Source organism: Triturus cristatus, chromosome 7 (assembly GCF_964204655.1).
Source record: "Triturus cristatus chromosome 7, aTriCri1.1, whole genome shotgun sequence".
Lineage (NCBI taxonomy): Eukaryota > Metazoa > Chordata > Amphibia > Caudata > Salamandridae > Triturus > Triturus cristatus.
In genome coordinates this window covers 408,686,432-408,708,238 of record NC_140590.1, presented here as the reverse complement: position 1 = coordinate 408,708,238, position 21,807 = coordinate 408,686,432, and the positions used below count along the sequence as shown (strand labels likewise).

Here is a 21,807-nt window from a genome sequence, read left to right as displayed (position 1 = left end):
CTGCTACCGCTTCCCCAACCGTTGATTGAGGAGTTGACGGCAAGGCTGGCACCACACCTGCAACCGCTGCACAGGTATGCTACGGCACTGACACCCAAGCTGAAGGTAATGGCAGCCCTACATTTATTTGCCACGGGTACCTTTCAATATACCATAGCTCATGTTGGTGGCATGTCCCAGACCATGTTCAGCCGTGTGCTGCATGATTTTTTAGAGGCCATGTTGCTTCACCTGGATGAGTTTATCCATTTCCCAACTCCTGAACAGTTGACAGGTGTCAAGCGTGGATTCTATGCCCTGGGAGGGATGCCCCATGTCATTGGGTCCATAGATGGGACACATGTGGCTTTGGTACCACCACAGGCACAGGAGGTAGCGTACAGGAATCGCAAGCACTACCACTCCATCAATGCCCTTGTGGTGTGTCTGTCCAACATGGTGATTTCCCATGTCTGTGCTCGTTTTCCAGGATCAGCACACGATGCCTACATCATGAGGCGTAGCAGGGTGCCTGAAATGATGACGCAGCTGCGCAACGAACGAGCATGTGTTGTTGGTGGGTACACTCTGTCTGTCCTGTATTTTGCGTAGACTTCTTGCCCGACTGCTTCTCCTGTCCTACTTTTGTCCATGTGGTTTCCATGTAGGGGACGCTGGCTATCCCAACATGCCATGGCTGATCACACCTCTACGCAACCCCAGCACGCCGGCCCAGCTCCGCTACAACACCGCCCATGGCCGGACAAGGCGAGTGATAGAGAGGACATTTGGCCTCCTGAAGAGCCGATTCAGGTGCCTACACAAGACCGGCGGTGCCCTCCCATATGCCCCGGTGAAGGTCTGCAAAATCTTCATGGTCTGCTGCATGGCAGTTGAGAAAGCTGTGCCACTCATCCTGGATCAAGATGATCAGGACCATCCACCCGTGGAGGACGAAGGGCTTGGCAATGGGGCTAGTGATGTGGAGGATGTGGAGCCGCAAGAGGACATCCGGAGTCGGCTCATACGTGACTTATTTGCTTAGTGGTGAGTACCAGTGTCTGAGTGTGCACGCATTGGTCCTTGTGTGGCATGTGTTGCAATGTGTGTGTCCATCTGCATGTATGCCACGTGAGTCAGAGGTGTGTGTGGATGTGTCACTCGAGTGATGGGGCCAGTGATGAGTGTATTTCCGCAGTCATAATTGTGACCTAGCATGTTGTCATCCTTATATGTGTCGAGTACATGCACATGCAAGTGGATGAGCTTTTTGTGGCTGACTTCTTGTGTGTCTCTCATCCCCAGGTACTTGCGCATGCCGTCTGCTGGTCGCATTGTTGTGGCACTGCTATTCCTCATGGACACGTCATCGTGTGCTGACTCAGCGTTACACGCACGGACAAGTTTTGAAGTCTCCTTAGGGTAAGGGATGCATCAGGGGTGTATTGGGTGTGGCAGTTGTTTGCGATGTGTGCTCACTGCCCCTGTTGATGTTTGGTTCCTCTGCAGACATGTCGCATCACCATGGGACACATGACATGTAGCTGGATTCACCTGAATAGATGGTCAGACTTGTTGACAGTCATCTGTAATGGGATAGTGGATTGTGATTAAGGCATCAATGTGTGTAACACTGCCCTCGGACACATACGGTTTGAATTGGCTTGACATGGTGTGGGACTTCCACATCAGAGGATCAATGGTGTATGGCAGCCTCTCCGTGAGCAGCAGGGGGTGTTTAGCTGTTACCCGACACTTGTGTGCCAGTTCCATGGATATCAAGCATTTGTGGTGCAGAAGGGGGGTGCCAGTGTTGGACCCACATGTTACTCCACATGACCTGTGTATGTGTACTCCGAGTTGCCTCTGCATTCCGGAATACATGACTAATAAAGGTGTCCCTATGCCTCCAAGGTGCCTCTTCTCAGTCAATGCTGGTGTGTTGCCACGGTGCATACGGCATGTCTGGCATGGTTCTCAGTGATAGTGGCTATGTGTCTATGTGTAGAGTAGCAAGATGCAAGCTGTTTGTCTGGGATTAGACTCTGTATTGTGCATGATGTCCATGACTGTGTGGGTATTGTGACATGTGCCATCCCCATGCATCCAACGTTAGCCAGGCCACCATTCTCTGCATCCACCTGACTCAAGCTTGCAGGACATGGTTCTGCCACCTGTCTACACATACCTGGGTGCCCCCCAGGACACTCCACATGATCCCTGACCTCTGTGCATGACTGTTGCTGTACTCAATATGTCTGTCAGCACGGTTGTGCGGCCACCCCCTCAGCTGGTTGAGCCCATCATGGGTGTGTATGGTGCTCCATGTCTGTCTTGCCTAATACATTGTGACCCATGTGTGTCCTGTGCCAGACTCAGGCCCCAGGGTATGGATGGTTGAATTCATATGAGAACTCAGGCATGGTTAGACTTTACAAGACACATGTGATGTAATAATGCAAAATGTAGGCATCATCTCTTGATCGTGTAAGTTTTTATTTGTGTTGGGGTACGTGTTGGGGGGGGTATGACAAGAGGGGCTTTCCGGGTGTGTGGAATCCAAAGTTCACTGGGGGAGTTGGTATCCTTGCCATTGGAAATCATCAGAGTCCATGCCACAGTGTTTGTCAACATTGGTCAGACAGTGACCAGCAAGTCCATGTGGCAGAGAATGTCATTTGCTGATGTGCTGCTGTTGGGCCAGTGGGCCAGGTGCCAGGCCAGGTGTCCTGGGAGATGGTGCTGTTGCGCCGACCCTCACGGTCTTTTCCGTGGACGACCGGCCCTCCTGCGGGAACCCTCAGAAGCAGGCCGTGACGATGCTTGGGATGCTCCGTCAGATGTATCCTCCTCCTCCTGATCCCTCCCTGTGGGTGGTGATGTTCTTCGCCTGGTGGCACAGGGAGGGTTGCCCATGTTGTCGGCTATCCGTCGGAGTGAACGGTTAATTCCCGTGAGCACCGTCACGAGCTCAGCCTGTCTGTCCTCCATCCGTACTTGGTGTCGCTGTTGACAGGCATGTTGCTCCGCATGTTGCTGGGCCTGCTGGGTCTTGATCTCCTCGAGGTTCCCCCTCATCTCGTTGAGGGTGGACACAACCTGGCTCATGCCCGTGGTGTCCTGCCGGTATGTGTCCAGGATGTTTCTTACATGGGAATATACCGGTTCCGCAGCCAACTGGTCAGGCTCGCGCCTCCGCCGTCCTCCACTCCCACCACCCCTGCCCACTTGCGCTTGGCCTGCCCTTGTGGGCACATCGGGTCTCCGGGACCCCTGAGGGGTGGCATTTGCGTTGTCGCCTGCCTCCTCCTGGGTGCCCGGTACACCGTGTCCCTCATGGTCAGCCTGGCTGCGTTGTGGTGGTGGGGCAGGGATCCTGGGTGTCTCCTGGGATGTGGCAGGAGTGGGGGTGGTGGTTGGCCCAGTTGTACCTGACGCAGGTGCTGCAGGTGGTTGGACACCAGAGGGGCCAGGTTGGTCAGGGTCGTCCACAGAGTGGTGAGAGTCGTCGCTGCCGGTGGGATCGTCATCCCGCAGAGACAGGTCCTGTGAGTCTTCCCCCCCAGTGTTGGGGGGTGATCCACGACGTTGACCTGTGTGTGAGAGAGACAATGTTATTTTTGTTCCATGCAACATCCATGTTTCATTTGTTTCAAAGTTGGCACTTTTCCTCTGGGTATTTGGATATGTCTTGCATTCCACTCACAGTGCACTTGTGCATGGGTATGTCCCTTGGCCACAGCTTTTGAGACTTTACCTATGTGTGACACAGTCTTACTTGCTGCGTCAATTGTGACTGCAGTCAGCAGTGGAGTGAGCAGGTGTGGCGAGCCATGCATTGGCGCCTTCCGTGTTGCACTGTATGTGGGCAAATGGAGTTGTTCCACACACTTATATAATGCAGGTAGCTGGCGTTGTGCTCGTGCACAGGTTGACACATTGCCCAGTGTTTTGCCATGGAGAAGAGAGGGGAATTCAGGCACTGGCCACCCTTGTCTACATGCACGCAGTCCACCTGCTGACGAGCAGACATTCCCACACCACCCAAGGCTGAATTGGTCTCCCTGTGTCTCCCTTTCTCACTCCCTCTCTGTCCCCCTCTCCCTCCCTCCCTGTGTCAGCCTCCTCCCTCTGTCCGTCTCCCTGTGTCTCCCTCTCTCTCCCTCTCTCCCTCCCTCTGTGTGTCACCCTCTGTCACCTCAGCCCAGCTTCCTAGGCACACACTGTTTGCAGATCTTTGAATGGCCCTTGGCTTGTTCATGTGAGTTTGTTTCTGTTCTCCAGGCACCCATTGGGTGTAGTGTCTGTGTCTGTGCTGCTGCTGTGGTGGTGTGTGCTGCCACTCTTTCACAGTGTTGGCTGTTCATTAGCTGCTGTCATGTGCAAAAAGTGCCTTCACCCCCATGTCTTCATGCAAGGCGTCCGCCATTTGCAGGCAAGTCTTTCCTGTGTGGGGACACACTGTTTGTCTGGCTGTGACCTAGGCCATATGGGCTGAGGGCATTGTTGTCTGCTTCTGAGTTGCACTATGTGATTTTTGAGGCCCACACTCCCACCATCCGGGTTACCGTGTCTTGTGTTGGTGTTTTCTGTGGACTGTGACTTGGCATTGTCTAGCTGGGTGCATGGGGCATGGTGGCGCTAGTGGCATGTGCGTGTTTATGGAGTGTGGTTGAGTCATGCGATAGCTTTGGGGTGGTTGCGTGCATGATTGTGAGTTTGGTGGTGGATGTCGTTCCCCCCATGTGAGGTGAGTTGTTTGTGTACTCACCAGGCTCTCGGAGTCCTTCTACTCCCTCCACTCCCACCAGCGGCACCGTGGCCATCACCCTCTCCTCCCAGGGATGGTATTGTACGCGTCTGCGAGGCGGCCCTCCTCCAGTGGTGTTGGCCTGGTTGTGGTCGTCGGTCATTTTGCGGCGGACCGTCCTCCGCAGATCGTACCACCTGGCTTGGCATTCATGCCTGGTCCTTCTGGTGGACCCAACAGCATTCACAGCATCGACAATCGTCTGCCACATGGCTGATTTTTCGGAAATGCTGGTCTGTCTGACCAATGTTCCAAAGAGGTGTGGCTCGACTCTGATGATTTCGTCGACAAGGACCTCCAACTCTCGGCTAGTGAACTTTGGATTCTTATTAGTGGGCATGGTGAGGGGTGTGGGTGTGGATGGTTGTGGGGGGTGTGGGTGTGGATGGTTGTGGGTTTGTGGGTGTGGTTGTGCAGGTGTGTGTCTGAATGTGATGAGGGGGTGTTTGTGAAGGTGGTTGTGTGAAGGTGTGCAGGTGTAAGGTGTAGTGGAGGTTGTAGTATGGTGCAGTTGTTTCTCTGTGTGGTCTGGCAGCAGTGGGTCTGTTGCAAAGGATCATGGTTTGTGTGTGTTGTGCCTTTTTATTGGTCCATTGGTGGGTGTGGCTGTGTTTGAACTTTGGGTGGGTGTGTTATAAGGAGTGGTTGTGTTTTGGGCCTCTGTTTGGGAGTTTGGCAGTTGCAGATCAGTGAATAGGTTGTATTTGTGCTTGTTGGACATGTTTTGTGGCTTTGTGCGATTCGAATTGAGTCTTCTTGTGTTGTTTTGCTTTGTCCTGGTTGTGTACGTGTGTTTTTAGCATCTGTACGGTGCGTACATCGACCATTTTGTTGTACAGTGCTGTCCTTGTCTCTGGCTTGGTACGACTCGTACATGCGCGATGTTGGGTGAGGGTGCTGGTGTTGGGGCCTGGGGTGCGCTCCGTACTTAGACTGGTGGGGTTTGTGTTCGCTCCGTACATACACGGGTGGGGGTATGGTCCGTACATACACTGTTGGGGTGGGGGTGCGCTCCATACATACGCGGGTGAGGGTACGGTCCGTACATACACGGTTGGGGTGGGGGTACGCTCCATACAGACGTGGGTGGGGGTACGGTCCGTACATACACGGTTGGGGTGGGGGTACGCTCCATACATACACGGGTGAGGGTACAGTCCGTACATACACGGTTGGTGTGGGGTTACGCTCCATACATACGCGGGTGGGGGTACGGTCCGTACATACACGGTTGGGGTGGGGGTACGCTCCATACATACGCGGGTGAGGGTACGGTCCGTACATACACTGTTGGGGTGGGGGTACGCTCCATACATACACAGGTGAGGGTACGGTCCGTACATACACTGTTGGGGTGGGGGTACGCTCCATACATACACGGGTGGGGGTACGGTCTGTACATACACTGTTGGGGTGGGGGTACGCTCCTTACATACGCGGGTGAGGGTACGGTCCGTACATACACTGTTGGGGTGGGGGTACGCTCCATACATACACGGGTGGGGGTACGGTCCGTACATACATGGTTGGGGTGGGGGTACGCTCCATACATACGCGGGTGGGGGTAGGGTCCGTACATACACGGTTGGGGTGGGGGTACGCTCCATACATACGCGGGTGGGGGTACGATCCGTACATACACTGTTGGGGTGGGGGTACGCTCCATACATACGCGGGTGGGGGTACAATCCGTACATACACTGTTGGGGTGGGGGTACGCTCCATACATACGCGGGTGGGGGTAGGGTCCGTACATCCACTGTTGGGGTGGGGGTATGCTCCATACATACACGGGTGGGGGTACGGGCCGTACGTACACGGGTGTATATACACGGGTGGGTGTACGGTCCGTACGTACGGGGGTGTACATGCATGGGTGGGGGTTCGGCACGTACATACGAGGGCTGGGGGGATGGTTCGGTGCGTACATACGGGGGCTGGGGGGGGTGTTCGGCGCATATGCGGGCACATGTCTCCATGGTTGCTATGGGAGTTTGGTGCGGACGGTGTTTTTTCCATACGGTTGTAACATCGGACGCACGGGATGGATCATACTTGCGCGGTCGGACTTCACTTTTCACATTTGTACGGTAAATCGTCCGGGGACGTGTCGGACACATTTTCCGACCCGAGGACGTGTGGGGAATTATTCTCAATGCGATTCGTATGGACTTTTTCCCATGCGAATCGTACTTGCCAGTTTGTACGGCACTTGTACGATTCGTACGGTAAAAAGACCGGATACGAGTCGTACGGGGAAATTTTTTCCAGGATCGGAATCGGCACCATAATGTTTTTTCAAGATCCATATAAAGAATGTGTAATATTTGTATATCAAGCATTCTGAAAATGTTTTCCCCAAAATATTTTCATTCATAAGCAGAATCAAAAACAAATCATATATAGCATTAAAGGGTGCCTTTCCCGCCGTAGTCTGCCGTCACAGCAAAGTAATAAAAGTTGTTGCATGCTTAGGTATCAACCACATACATACCACAGACTACTCTTGAGTTCCACTATTATCAATATTACAATACCCATTATGGATATTTCATTCAGCAACAATGGGCGTGGTGTTTCACGTTGTATAATGGCCCATTGAGAGTAAGCCTTGTGGCCTGAAGTCAAACTACACTAGAAATCTCCTATGGGTTGAAGTTCATCTCTTCAATGATCCCCAAAGGCAGAGGCTGTTTTTCGGTTCTGGCACAGCCTTCAGCTTCCTAGAAAGACCAATACTTACAATCAGCGCCTTCCAGGAAGGCATCCAGGAACTGCTCGAAACTTCCAGGATCATCGTACAAGCTCGACATCTTGGCAAAGTAATATAGCGAGACCAGCATGTCCTTCGGATTCCTGGCAGTGTAAATCAGCTGAAAGCAAAACATAGAAACATCAAAACTGTCTGTATAGAGCGCACAAAATGATGATACTTTTAAGTAAATCAAAATTATAGCAAATCACATGTTTATTTGCTTGTAAAATTACATGTATATCTATGACTAAAGAATAAAAATGAATAAAAAATGAGTCACCTCATTACAAAATATTGGTATCTCCAGGAAAAAACATTTTAAAGGTGAAAACATGTGGTGAGTGTGAACACCTGGGATGTAAATATCAAGGTGCAATGAGAAAGATGGTGAGCAACCCTAACACCCTATCTCCCTAGAACACAAACATGATCAAATGCATAGCACAATTTTCGAAAATTGGTTAAAAACATATATATTACAGGCAGTTCTGAAGCAGCACTCATGAAAGAGGTAACATGGAAAATAAGTGAATATTGTTTGAAAATGTCAGTGTGTTTGAGAAGGATATCCTGTGTGGACTTATTTCTATAGTCATTGGAGGAGACTACGTGGTTATTAGCTTTAAAAAAAAATCATATCATGAAATCTTGTATTTGACTGTTTATGTAAAGTAAGGTATAGAAAAGTGGACCCTACCTCAGTGTTAACCACTTAGGGGTGATCGATGCAAAGTAAGTGGCACGAGGGAGATCTTAAGGATTTTGGGGGCCCTGGGCCAAACGTATTTTCGAGGGCCCTTTTTGGAACAGCTTTGGATTTATGATCCAATTTCAGCTCTTTCATTCTCCCTTAGGCCTGGTCACTGACAGTGTACATGCACACTCGTCTAAATTCTAAATATGTTTACGTCTAATATTTAGGGATAGTGACACTCTCTCATTTCTCATTTATCATCTCCTGTTTTGATCTAAAAAAAACTTTTTAGGGATGTTGCATTAAATCTAAATTCTAAACTTCTCTGCAATAGGTCTGTAATTCACACATCACCCATCACCCACATTGAAAATAAATGAAAGGAAACGGTATTTAAAACAATCTTTTTAAGAATTCAAGACCATCAGGGTAAGACTCTGCAGAACAGAGCTGGCTCTCTCAGGGGGGCCCTTTAAAGGCTGGGGCCCTGGGCCAGAGCCCACTTTGCCCATGCCTTAAAACGTCTAAGAGTGGCACATGTGGCCTGCTTGATTTGCATTTACCCTAATTACTTACAATTAGATTTGTATTTTTAGGTGCAGAGGATTCCAGGTGTCTCCTAGGTTGATACATACTCAATTGAAAAACATTTCTGAATCGTGAAAGAAGTCCAAGATTTATTTGGATTGCTAGTCATACAAACAATGGTTCAAATCAAATATATCCTCAGGTTTGGTTGGTGATAAAGGCACTTGTCAAGAACTCATGATGCTGAGCAAGCTGTTTTATTCATGGTGTACTTCTTTCTGTAGGTATTGTTTCTTTTTTACATGCGGCTTTAATTTTTGAAACATTATGTATGGATGCTTCAGCCAGTACGTGTTTTCACTTTTCAAAGATTATTCCTGGATCTTTGACAGGGCTCAGCTCGGGCTGGCTGTCCTTCTGATTGGATTAGAGGCACTGGTAAGGGTGTCAGGAGAGTGTGGGGATGAGTCTACTTGTGTAAGATGAGGCATCTACTGTCTGGTTGCTGGTGTAGTAGGTCCTTTAGAAATACCTGTTGGCTAAAGAATCCAAATGTAGCTTTGGAAGAAGGAAACCCGTGTGTAAAAACACCAATATGTAAAGAACCAAGTACACAGTGAATAAAACCGAATCCCACCGCAGGAAGAGGTATTCATAAATGTATTTATTCTCAGGCAGATCCGATGAAGGATTTGAATTGACCCGCTAGTTGTAATGAACTGTACTTTACAAGTATGCAAAAAACAAATGCGCCAGTCAGGGTTAAGATATATTAGACAGTCTTGAGCAGAAATTATTTAGACAGAAGTTAATCAATCCTCAATGATTACAAATTAAGTAAAATTAAACCCTAGGAAAAAAGGCTAAATTACTGCAGTTACAGGTTGGGGGTCATCCTGAAAATAACTTTAAAATAATTAAATCAACAACCTTTAAAGTCCAACGTGTATTCTACCTTTCACTTCTTGTTGCTGCTTATTGTCACCCCATGGAATTTTTTTTTTAAACTCCTGTTTTCATCAGTTCCTTTTTTATTGATGTTATTAGGTCCTACTCAATCCAGATAAAACAACAAATTATGTTTTAACCACCAGCCAGCATGTGCTTCGATTCAATCTCCTTTGTCAAGGCAATTAAAGGAACATCTAGAATTGGTGGCTTGGAAATCGTTCATATGTGAAGAACCAGGTTTTTAGAACCCAGCGACATCAGGGGCACGCCCAAAGTCTTCGGGTTCACCTGTCTTAAAATACAGAGACACAGGATACTTCTTGGTGGCGTCAGAGATCGATTTTATTGGCTGCAGCCTGTAACAAAAGTCCTAGAAGTCATCACGGTATGAGTTCTCAGGAGACTGCTCAAATTTACAAAGCAAGTCATCCCTTTTTATGCCAGAAACATCACATTCCAGACAAACACCCATTATTTTACAAATTGTCCAATCGCATGTAACCACACCAAAAGTATCGCATGATGGTAAAACCCACTTTTCAGGTGTCCGGTCCATGATCAATCATCGAACAATCCCAACATTCTTCTTTAGACAAGCCGGACAGACCCATGATAAAGAGACCACAACCCATATCGTAAACGGACCATAAAAGAAGAAACAGAAACAGATAGAAGTAGGATCAGCTAGCGGGCAGGAACGGGTTTGGCAGGGTCGGCCTCAGGCAACGAGGTCAGTTCACTCAAGTCATGTAGGAGTCAGCACAAACTCGAGCTAAAGTGCGCCTGACTAAAAGCTTGTTTAACCACAGCCATCGGCCTATGTGAGGGCAACCACAAAATGGCTACCATGCGCAAAATGGAACCCAGGGTTTGGAACGAAAAACCCAAAATACGCAGTGAATCCATTGGTGTAATATGACGAAAACACACGTACTAGCCGAACTCACTAGTTACGGTTCGCTGTTACCAAAATCGTAACGGGACCATGATATTTGTAGCGCAGATTCAGATTTAACGGAACCTCAGACCCTCCTTTTGCCCTTACATAGGCAATCTCAGTCTACATCTGAATTGATGTCGATATTCATCAAATCGTCAAGGTGCTGTTGAAGCATCATCCTATCTCTCTGTACCTTTCTCAAGACAGGCAGTCTCCTAACACAGGTAGTAGCACAAAGGCCCCATATGACAGGGACACACTGTACACAGAGACAACACAAGAAAAGGATCGCTAAAGCCACACCAATGATCGTCAGAATCCTCGATCCCCAAGCGGATAACAGTCCCCAAAACCATCCAGTTAACGACCAATCTCCTCTGTCTGTATGTATTGACTCGGAGATCTTATGTAGCCTGGAGATGGCCTCGTATACTGTCGGAGCATTATCTGGAATGAAAACGCAGCAACTCGATTGGATCACTTTACATACTCCACCTCGATCTGCAAGTATGACATCTAAAACCATACGATTCTGCAATGTCATAAGGCGATCCGCTTGAAGCTCAGCTGTCAAATTACTAAGGGCACCGGCAGTTTCGTTTATAGTGGATTCAACCACTCTCGCCAATTGCCGCAAGCTCCTACTGTTAACCATAGGTCCCCAAAACGGTAGGAAACCCTTAAAGAAGTCTCCTACTTCTTGTCCAGCGGTATCTTCCTGATCAAAGACACCCCTGACAACTCTCGTCTTGTGGTAATCTGCGGCAGCAGTATACGTAGGAGGCAACAAATATCCAACATAACACGTTCCCGAAAAATCAGGGGGCAACCATGTATATGCTCTGTTGTAGCAAACAAAATATGTACCCTTGGCTGGCAAAAACGGCGGGGAAGACTGAGACGTAAAAACATACGTTTGAGTACAAACACTCTTCCCTAACTGAGCTTTCGGATTCCTGCCGATACCTTGCAGACAAAAATGACCTCGGTGGGGTACGATCCAAATCGGAGGCGACCTCCTTCGTCTCTGCTTTTCACTCAGGCTAACACTGTATCCGGTCGCGTTCCAGCCAACATAAGCTAGTAACTCGTCCTTGGGAATAGTCATATACGTATCGATATCCCTACTCATATTCGCAATTCCCTTCACTAAGGCTTTATTACTCGAGTTATCTCTTATGGAACGCAGGGGATAGACTTCGATAGCATAAATGAACATCGTCTGGAAAGCCCATAAAGACCCATTCTGACTAAACGGCAGAACCAGATAAGGAATACCTCTATCCGTAGTATGTGGCATAAGACCACACACCCAACAATTAGTGATGTTTACTACCAACTGATGTTGATGCAGAAGCTGTGCAAAGGAGTTATATGCAAATTCTGACCTTCTAATCTGCTCGTGTTCGGGTAAGATATGAAAAGAACGCAAAGAAGTAGTAATAGGAAAAGTCGTAGGTTGGGAAATGGGTGCAGGTCAATTGGGTAGAAAAAACAATCCAACCCACCAAAGCTAGCGTCATGCTAAGAAACATCATAGTACATGTAATCAGAAAACATTTGAGATGCATTATCCTGCATAGTTTCGTCTTAAAGTTCGTGTTCTCAACAGCACTCTTGACCTCAAAAAATTCCATCCTCTCACCGTGCTGTTCGCGGCGGTTGGTTTTCTTCTGCTAGGGAGTGCGTCTGTCAGTCCAGGGAACGCCCTAGGACCAACCAGAGCCATCGACCTTGTGTCTACATGGCTGCAATACCAAGTCTTTACACCGCGACCTTACAGCTGAACCCGGATGGTGGTTCGAAAAAAAGATCAAAACAGTTCCTCGGCTGAAAGAGTGCTGTTCTCAAAAATGAAAGGAATTATTTGTTCTTTATTAGGCCATTGTCTCTAGACCGTAGGTTATAACGACTTTTACCGGGCTCTGTCTGACTTTGAAACAACAGTTCAGGTTCAGTGGTGTCCAATCTTAAAGGTGAAGGCACAGCTGCTTGCAAGACATCGTCATCTCCTTTCTCAGACCTTGTCCATACCAATTCAGCGTCGCTAAACGCTGTGAATTTCGGTAATCTCTCAGTTTCGGTGTCTGCGATACCTCCGCGGATCCATTGGTCGTACGGCAGTGGTAAGGGTACCCTCTTACAGTGTACGCCGTGGATCCAATTTCTTTTTCCGAAGACTTTTACAGATGTCCTTGTAGACAACAACACCTGGTGAGGGCCCGTCCAGCGGGGCTGATCGTTATTAGTCCTCTGAAAATTCTTTACCAGGATCCAATCACCAGGATTGATAGTATGACCTGGGTCCACGGATGCTGGTGGCAAGCTATCACAAACCTGTTGATGCAAGACACGCAATTTAACCGTCAGGTCATACAAATAGTCCACCAATACAGGGCAATCGATGTCACTAAATTTCGTTGGTCTCGGCACTCCCCACACATTTGCCGGTCGACCAAAAACAATTTCATACGGACTAAGTCCAATCCGGGAATGCACTGTGGTTCTAGTTGACAAAAGTGCCAATGGCAAGGTATCGGGCCATTGGAGACCAGAACTCGCCTGAATCTTGGCTAACTTCAGCTTCAGAGTGCCATTATAACACTCCACTAAACCAGCTGATTGGGGATGATTCGCAGTGTGGAATTTCTGCTTTATGCCCAAACCCTCACACACTCTCTTCATGATCCTACCCACAAACTCACTTCCGTTATCACTCCACACCATCCTTGGCAACCCGAACCTAGGGAAATATTCTTTGAGCAAGACTTTAGCTGTGGACAAGGCAGTATTATCTTTTAGGGGGTATACCTCTACCCATCTAGAAAAGGCACAAACAACTACGAGGACGTATTTCAAATTGTTGCATCTTTCCATGTGGATAAAATCCAATTGCCAAACCTCGAACGGATACGTCGGAGGCGCGAAGTGACCAGCTGGAGTTGGAGTTCCCTTACCAGGATTATACATCAGACACACCATACAATTCTTGACCACATTCTCCGCACACTTGGGAATTCCTCCATTCTCCCACACTGGAGCCAACAGCTTACAAATCCCTTTCGCACTGATGTGAGACATCCCATGTGCCATCGTAACCACCGCAAGCACATACACATCAGGTAACATCCATCTTTGGTGTTCCGACAACTCAACCCAACAACCAGTTGAATCCAATCTACCCGTGGTTTCTCTCCACACGTTTTTCTCACTCTCCGTAGCTTCGGCCTGAATCGATTTTACACTCTCAATCGTATGCTCACACATTCCAGCCGCACCAGTCCATCTCGCAGGGCCTGCAACATACATTCGACCCATCACATTTTTCGCTGTTTCTTTTGCAACTTCGTCCGCAAATGCGTTACCACGGCCAACATCATCCGTAACCTTTCGGTGAGCACTACACTTCACAATCGCAACTTGCTTCGGCAGAGTAAGTGACTCAAGAAGCTCATTCACCAACTGTCCATGTTGGATTTTAGTCCCATGCGACGTAAGGAATCCTCTCTCTCGCCACAAGCGTCCAAAACTGTGTGCTACACCAAACGCATACTGACTATCGGTATATACATTCACTCTCTTTCCTTCAGACAAGACACACGCTCTTGTTAATGCGATCAATTCCGCTGCTTGTGCTGAATTATAGCTCACTCGTGCAGTTTCAACAACCGTACACAATGTCGTCACGGCATATGCCGCAGTCGTATCACCATTCGGGAGCTTGTAGCATGACCCATCAACCCATAGCGTACCATCTGGATTTGAAAGAGGAGTATCTTTTAGATCAACTCTACCCTTCGTTTCCTCTTCTGTCCTAAGAAAGCAATCATGCTGTTCTTGACCATTCCCATCCACAGAAATCGGCAACAGTGTCACTGGATTTAATACGTTATACCGTTTAATGTGCACGTGACTGGCCAAAAGCGTCAACTCATAACCCGACAACCTTGCACTAGTAAGATGCTGAGTCTTTGCTCTGTTCAATAAAGTATCCACTGCATGTGGAACCATCACTACCAACGTATTATCCATCACCAACCCAGCAGACTGTCGGATGGAAACAGCCGCTGCTGCTGTAGCTCTCAAGCAACTCGGCAACGCTCTAGCTACCGGATCCAGAGTCAACGAGAAATACGCACATGGACGCTGCTTCTCACCAAACTGCTGCGTCAAAACTGACAATGCACAACCCTCTCTCTCATGAACATAGAGTGTAAAAGGCTTACTGTAGTCAGGAGTACCCAACACCGGAGCAGAATACAACGCGTCACGCAATTCAGAAAAACTTTTATGACAATCGTCAGACCAGGGAAGAGGACTCGGTGTATCCTTGCAAGTCAAAGCCAACAAAGGTTTTGCCAACAAGGAAAAATTCGGAATCCACTGTCTACAATACGACGTGATACCCAAGAAAGTGCGTACCTCTCTCTGCGTACTAGGCACAGTCATTTGAGCAATCGCTTGGATTCGTTCTGGGGTCAACCTTCTTCCCTCCTTCGACAAGAGATGACCTAAGTAGGTCACCTCTTGGCGACAGTACTGTAACTTTGAAGGTGACACTTCATGATGCAAATCAGACAAATGTTGTAACAACGAAAGAGTAGTTTGTTTACAAGTTTCCTTATCATCAGCAGCCACCAGCCGCGGTCGATAGTAGGAGTACCTGCAGGACGGTGACGTGGGGATGGGGAGGGGCAGGGTGGGGGGTAGTAAACTATGGATTACGGAGGTTTACAAGTAAGTTAACATATAAATTAATAAAACGAATTTCGTTGCGTGAACTGCATCTCATTTGGGGATGCAGTGCACGCAACGAAATTCGTTTTATTAATTTATATGTTAACTTACCTGTAAACCTCCGTAATCCATAGTTTACTACCCCCCACCCTGCCCCTCCCTCTCCCCACGTCACCGCCCTGCAGGTACTCCTACTACCGACCGCGGCTGGCAGCCACTAACAGATTGTCAACATACTGAATAAGAGCAGCACCTGCAGGCAACACAAAAGTATCAAGCTGAGTTTTCAAAGCCTGACTATAGATGGATGGACTTTCGCAATAGCCTTGAGGAGCGCGCTTAAACCGGAAGCTTCGTCCTCCCAAAGAGAAGCCAAAAATATCTCTACTTTCTTCGGCGATTGGAATACTAAAGAAAGTGTTCTTCAAGCCTATGACGGAGAACCAGGCAGCTGAAGCTGGAATCAAAGTCAACAAAGCAGTAATGTCCGGAACAACGGGAAACTGGGGCACAACAATCTTATTAACCTCTCGAAGGTCAATCACAAACCGGTACTCAGGTTGCTGGGAAGAACCAGTACGCTTCAAGACAGGCAGAACAGGACTGTTACACACATTACCTCTCGTCTCTTCGATCACACCTTTCTCAATTAAATCATAGATGATCGCTAAAAGCGCTCTTTCACCATCACTCAAAATCCGATACTGGGGAATACGTGGCAATCTAACATTCGATTTGAGCGTCACAACATATGGTGGAATCCCCAAAAGACCCACATCATTAGGACCAGTAGCCCAAAGAGTATCAGGGAGACAACGCAATTCCAGTGGAAGCTGATCTCTAGACAGATACATAGGAGAGGTCACTCTCTTACCCAATGTAAGGTGTACTACCGAAGGAGAACGATACAATGTCGCATGCAGTCTCTTTAACAAATCCAGACCCAACAAATTCTCACCACAACCTGTCGTTAGACTAAGGGGTGCTTCCAATTCACAAGGCCCAATAGAAACAGGCAAGGGACTAGAAACTGGATTACGAACCGGGGCACCAGAAAATCCCACTGAAATATTCGTTAAGCCAGACAAAGGTGCACCAGGGAGTTTAGAGTGCATGATAGAACTCTTCGCTGCACCAGTATCCAAAAGAAAAAGGCTCTACCACACCCGATGTAACCACTGCAACATAAGGTCCATCCTGGTCAACTGGAACTGACACTACTCCCTCTCTTTGTCCTTGTCTGTCCTAGCAATCATTATAGCCAGTACTCTCACTCTCAACATAGCGATCGTCAACGTAATATTGCGGAGATCTGCCAGTCTGTACGTTCTGCTGATCAAAATAATTCATAGACGTCTGTGTGGGAAAAGAACGTTCGTTCTGAGGAAACGTGCCACGTCCTCTACCCCTAGACACCTGTTGGAAACTACCACGACTTCTTGGAGCCAACATACCGCTCGCACGTTGTCGTAAAACAGGGCACTCATTCTTATAATGACCTTCCTCTCTACAATACGTGCACTGATTCAGACCCGAAGGTGGTCTTGGAGAAAAGTACTCAGGTTTCTGTGACAGTCTCTGAAACGATGGGGGTTGCTGAAACTGTAACTGTTGCTGTGATTCTTGCTGATTCGAGCGAGGCGGATACGCCTGCTGCAGAAGAACCTTTGTTTTTAAGTCTTTGGTCTTCTTCTCTAATCAATCTTTCTCATCCTTATCTCTATTCCCGTAGTACTGTGCAGTCGCCAATATCTGGGCCGACGAAGAGACAGCCCAAGAACTCTCGGAATCTTTCAACTTATTACACAGTTCGGGAAGTAAATTAAAAACAAACTTATCTACGAACAATCTCTGGCCACCTTCCGTACTCATATCTTGACCGCTATGTTCTATAAAAGTCTCTTCAAACCTGGTGAAGAAATCAGACACGCTTTCGTCCTTCTTCTGCTTACAGGCTGTCAACTTGTCCCAATTCACTCGTAACGCTGGCATCATCGTTTTCATCATATTAATAATTCTACCGGGTAAATCCGCAATTAGAGGCTCAGGTTTAGCTCCTCCTACCTGTCTAGCATCTACAGTCGCAATATTCACCCATGTATCACCTAATTCTACCGCATGATCCTCGTGGCGAATCTTCACCCACAATGGTTGAGGGACTTCATTACCCAATAACATATCCACATCAGCTAGATTCATAATGCATGCGTCGACTGTCTGGGACAACTCCTTATAATACCCCGCGGGATTCTTACGGGTGTCGGGTAAGGTTTGCTTAAGAGCCAAAACCTCAGCTCTCTTCCAAGGGACATGTATCCAGACTCTTTGGAAATGAGCCAAAACAGGTGGATTAGCGTTTGCGTCTCCCTCTCTCCAAACTGGAGGAACCTCTCTCATTGGATATTGCCGTACCTTCTTTCTAACTGAGGCATCAGCACCGCTCCCGGATCATACCTAGAAACATTCGTAACCCACCTACGAGCCAACGAATCCAACACTCCACGCTCCACAGAACCAGGGAGCTGACTACGTCTCTGTCTATCGTCAGAAAGGGGGGTCGTGACTAGCGACCCAAATAGAGGAGTTAGGAAATTAGTAACAGTGTCAGCTACTCGCTGACGAACAGAAGGGGAAGCAGTCATGAGAACGGGAGAAAAGGTACCTTGCGATGGCAAAGAAGAAGACACAGAAGTGGAGGAAGTCAAAGGTACAGGAGCAGGAGGCAAAACAGTCTGAGTCAAGGCAGGCAAAGGTAAAGTAGGCAACCCAGGAAGAGGGGGTGCCGGAGGAACCTGAACCAACTGTGGAACAGGAAAAGGGGGTTGTGGAGGGACTAAAGGCTGACCAGCAACCTGTTGTACAACAAGCGGTAATATCGGTGCAGTAGCACCTTGCACGTAAGGGGGAGGTGACTTCAACAAGTAAGACATTAATGGATCCTTTTCGGCATCCTTAACAGGATTCACAGAAGGGGGTGACAAAACTGGATAACATTTGTCAATAGCCATATGATGTTGCCTATTTGACACCTCAATCGCTTTACCTTCTTCATCTTCTTTAAACTGCCTAGCAGCTTGCATTATCGATACACCCTTCTCTCTCTTATCTCTTTTAGCTTGTTTTATCTCTCGTTGTCTGGCTTCTGGAGTCGAACATTGCCGGCCGGGCTTTCTTCCTAAATAATTTCTCTTCCAAATTGTCTAAAATCTCTGTTTCAAAGCTACCAAGCTGGGGCCATCGTAAGACACCATCTTTCCTAGTGTAGCGGACCCATACTTCATTGAACGTAATGGGGCCCATGCCGTGTTTAGAGTAGAGCTCATAAGTCGGAGCTCTAACTGGAGGTATCGGACACGAATCCTCCAATCGGAACTTCCTGTTATAACCACAACAAAACCAAGTACCAAATTTGCTATGATTAGGCATCTTCGCTCACTAATCAAGCTTCAAACTTCAAGGGGCTATCTCTACCGATACACTTGTAAATATACGAGACCCTCGGCTTTGGAAATTGCAATTTTCAAATCAAAACTAAGGACCAAACAAACTAAGAACCAAACTAAGACCAAGCAAAACCAAACTAAGGACCAAGTAAAACTAAGAACCAAACAAATTAGTGGGATCGACCCACTTATACTTAACCAAGTTGTCTGCTGCACCACCCAGAAGATCCGTCGGTTGTCTCGCCTTACAAAGTTTCACAAAGAGGGGGGGGTGTCCAAGACAGGGCGACAGTCAGGGCAGCGGTCCTTACGTAGCCGTCAGAAGGGGGAAACCTCGTGGAAAAGACATTCGGTCCACGTTTTCGACATGCAGGGGTCGCTGAAGTGGGGGCCCTCCTCCAGAGATTCCTCATGAAGTTCCTCTCGATCCTCGGGCTTGGACCGGTACCGCTTGATGTCGCTCCACATTGGGCGCCAACTGAAGAACCGGGTTTTTAGAACCCAGCGGCATCAGGGGCACGCCCAAAGTCTTCGGGTTCACCTGTCTTAGAATACAGAGACACAGGATACTTCTTGGTGGCGTCAGAGATCAATTTTATTGGCTGCAGCCAGTAACAGAAGTCCTAGAAGTCATCACGGTATGAGTTCTCAGGAGACTGCTCAAATTTACAAAGCAAGTCATCCCTTTTTATGCCAGAAACATCACATTCCAGACAGACACCCATTATTTTACAAATTGTCCAATCGCATGTAACCACACCAAAAGTATCGCATGATGGTAAAACCCACTTTCCAGGTGTCTGGCCCATGATCAATCATCGAACAATCCCAACATTCTTCTTTAGACAAGCCGGACAGACCCATGATAAAGAGACCACAACCCATATCGTAAACGGACCATAAAAGAAGAAACAGAAACAGATAGAAGTAGGATGGGGCATGTTTGTGTGCAATAAAACTTTACGAGATCCCGTGCTGTGACCCTTAATCAAGATCAGCTAGCGGGCAGGAACGGGTTTGGCAGGGACAGCCTCAGGTAACGAGGTCAGTTCACTCAAGTCATGTAGGAGTCAGCACAAACTCGAGCTCAAGTGCGCCTGACTAAAAGCTTGTTTAACCACAGCCATCGGCCTATGTGAGGGCAACCACAAAATGGCTACCATGCGCAAAATGGAACCCAGGGTTTGGAACGAAAAACCCAAAATACGCAGTGAATCCATTGGTGTAATATGACGAAAACACACGTACTAGCCGAACTCACTAGTTACGGTTCGCTGTTACCAAAATCGTAATGGGACCATGATATTTATAGCGCAGATTCAGATTTCACGGAACCTCATATGTGCCCATGCTGTTTCATTAAAATTTAAAACCTAAAGGTTATTACTCATGATATGGCACTAATTGCATGCAAATCAGCTTCTAATTCAAGTTACTGAAGCAGCATGAGTAGATACAAACCATTTAAAGTTTCATCACTCCCAAGATTTGAAGTATGTAAATTCCCTAAACGTCCTGCCATGCGACTTCAGAAATGAAGACCATTTGGCTTCCATATATTTCACTGATAGTTGGGTTTGCCTATCTTGTTGGGTGTCATGTTCTGCTCAGAGAATATCTTCATGATCCAGTGTGCTATACAGCCTGGACATGACGTGACGTGACGTCTGGGCGTGGGGGGAGGCTATATTGCCCTCCCCCCCATGCCGGCGACCTCTTGTCGCCTCGCACGCCGACTGCGTCTGTGGGAGCTGCTGCAGATTAGCGTGGTGAGTGCATTTCTTGCACCCCCGCCCGAGCATCCATCAGGGTGCACACGGGGCAGGGCGGCCCGGCCAGGCCTGGGGGGGGCAGCAGCAGCTTCCAGCGAGTTCGCTCGATTTTTATCAGGCCGCCTCCTAGGGGGCGACGGGGTTTAAGGGACACAGATTTCTTGTTTCCTGTTTCCCACGCAGTAGTTGGCGGTTCTATGCGCTGGGGTTCTCCTTCTCTCAGGGTGTGCGGGGGGCATACAGGAGCACGCGACTAGGCCTGGTTCGCAAGATGGTGGCATCGTGCCTAGGAGACGATTATCCGGGCCTTTATTTTAGGATTTTATGGGCTTTGCTGCACATGCAATGCCGGCCCTTGGCAGGGGCAGTGCGCATCTATGGGGTCATCCATGGCGGGTGAGAATGTCATGGCAGTTAGACATTTTACCCGGGCTGTGCGCTCCATGCCACGACCTAGGGGTATTTGCTGAGCGTGGCACCTAGGCCGCAGGAATTTGGTATGCCCGATGGACCGTCGCGTACTGGCTGTGCGGGCGGGAGGGGCGGTCTGCGGGGTGGGGGGCTCTAACGGTTCCCTCCTGTTGCGGATTTGCCAATCACGGGTGTTAGGCACGGTTTTACCGCTCTGAGGCACCGGACCGCAGCCTTTCTGGGGGCCGAAGCTTGGCTGCATGTTTCACCCGCGGGGGGGGCACGTGGTCGGCATGTTTTACTGGTGGTACAAGCCGCGGGGGGCCTGTGTTTATGCGGCTCCTCCCGCACCCCCCCTCGCCACTAGGCTGGCACAGGGGGCGGGTCAGGCTCCCCCATTAGGGATTGAGTCAGCGACATACGGGCCCCGGCCCAGCACTCCTCCTGCACTGCAGTCGCGTGTTCAACCCCCCCTCCCCCCCAGCAGGCCATGTGTTCAACCCGGCTCGATGGATCAGTAAACACTATTCAGTAAAAGCAGAGCTGTGTTTCGAACGTGCAGGAGCTTAGGAAGATGCGCGTCGGCATTGCCGCTTTGTGTAGAATTGTGACAGCTGCAATATGATGGTGTTTAGTGGGAGGCCAGAAGACTTTGTGGGGAACTTTCACTTGGTCTTTAATTGACAGTGCCAGCGTGCAATCCGGGTGCCTACTGAAGGCACGCTTCAAGACCTTGGAAGTGGTGGGGGGTATCTCGGGGCGGTCGTCGGGCCAGCATGGATGGTAG

General features: G+C 48.5%; 1 protein-coding gene across 1 annotated transcript in view; it reads right to left on the bottom strand.

The window, feature by feature from the left end:
- Window positions 1-21,807, bottom strand: part of LOC146809806 (sulfotransferase 2B1-like) — a 496,995-nt gene that overhangs the window by 221,136 nt on the left and 254,052 nt on the right. The window contains exon 4 of the mRNA XM_085614386.1: window positions 7,533-7,662. Coding sequence (XP_085470512.1) covers window positions 7,533-7,662 — 130 coding nt within the window. The remainder of the gene's footprint in view (window positions 1-7,532; window positions 7,663-21,807) is intronic.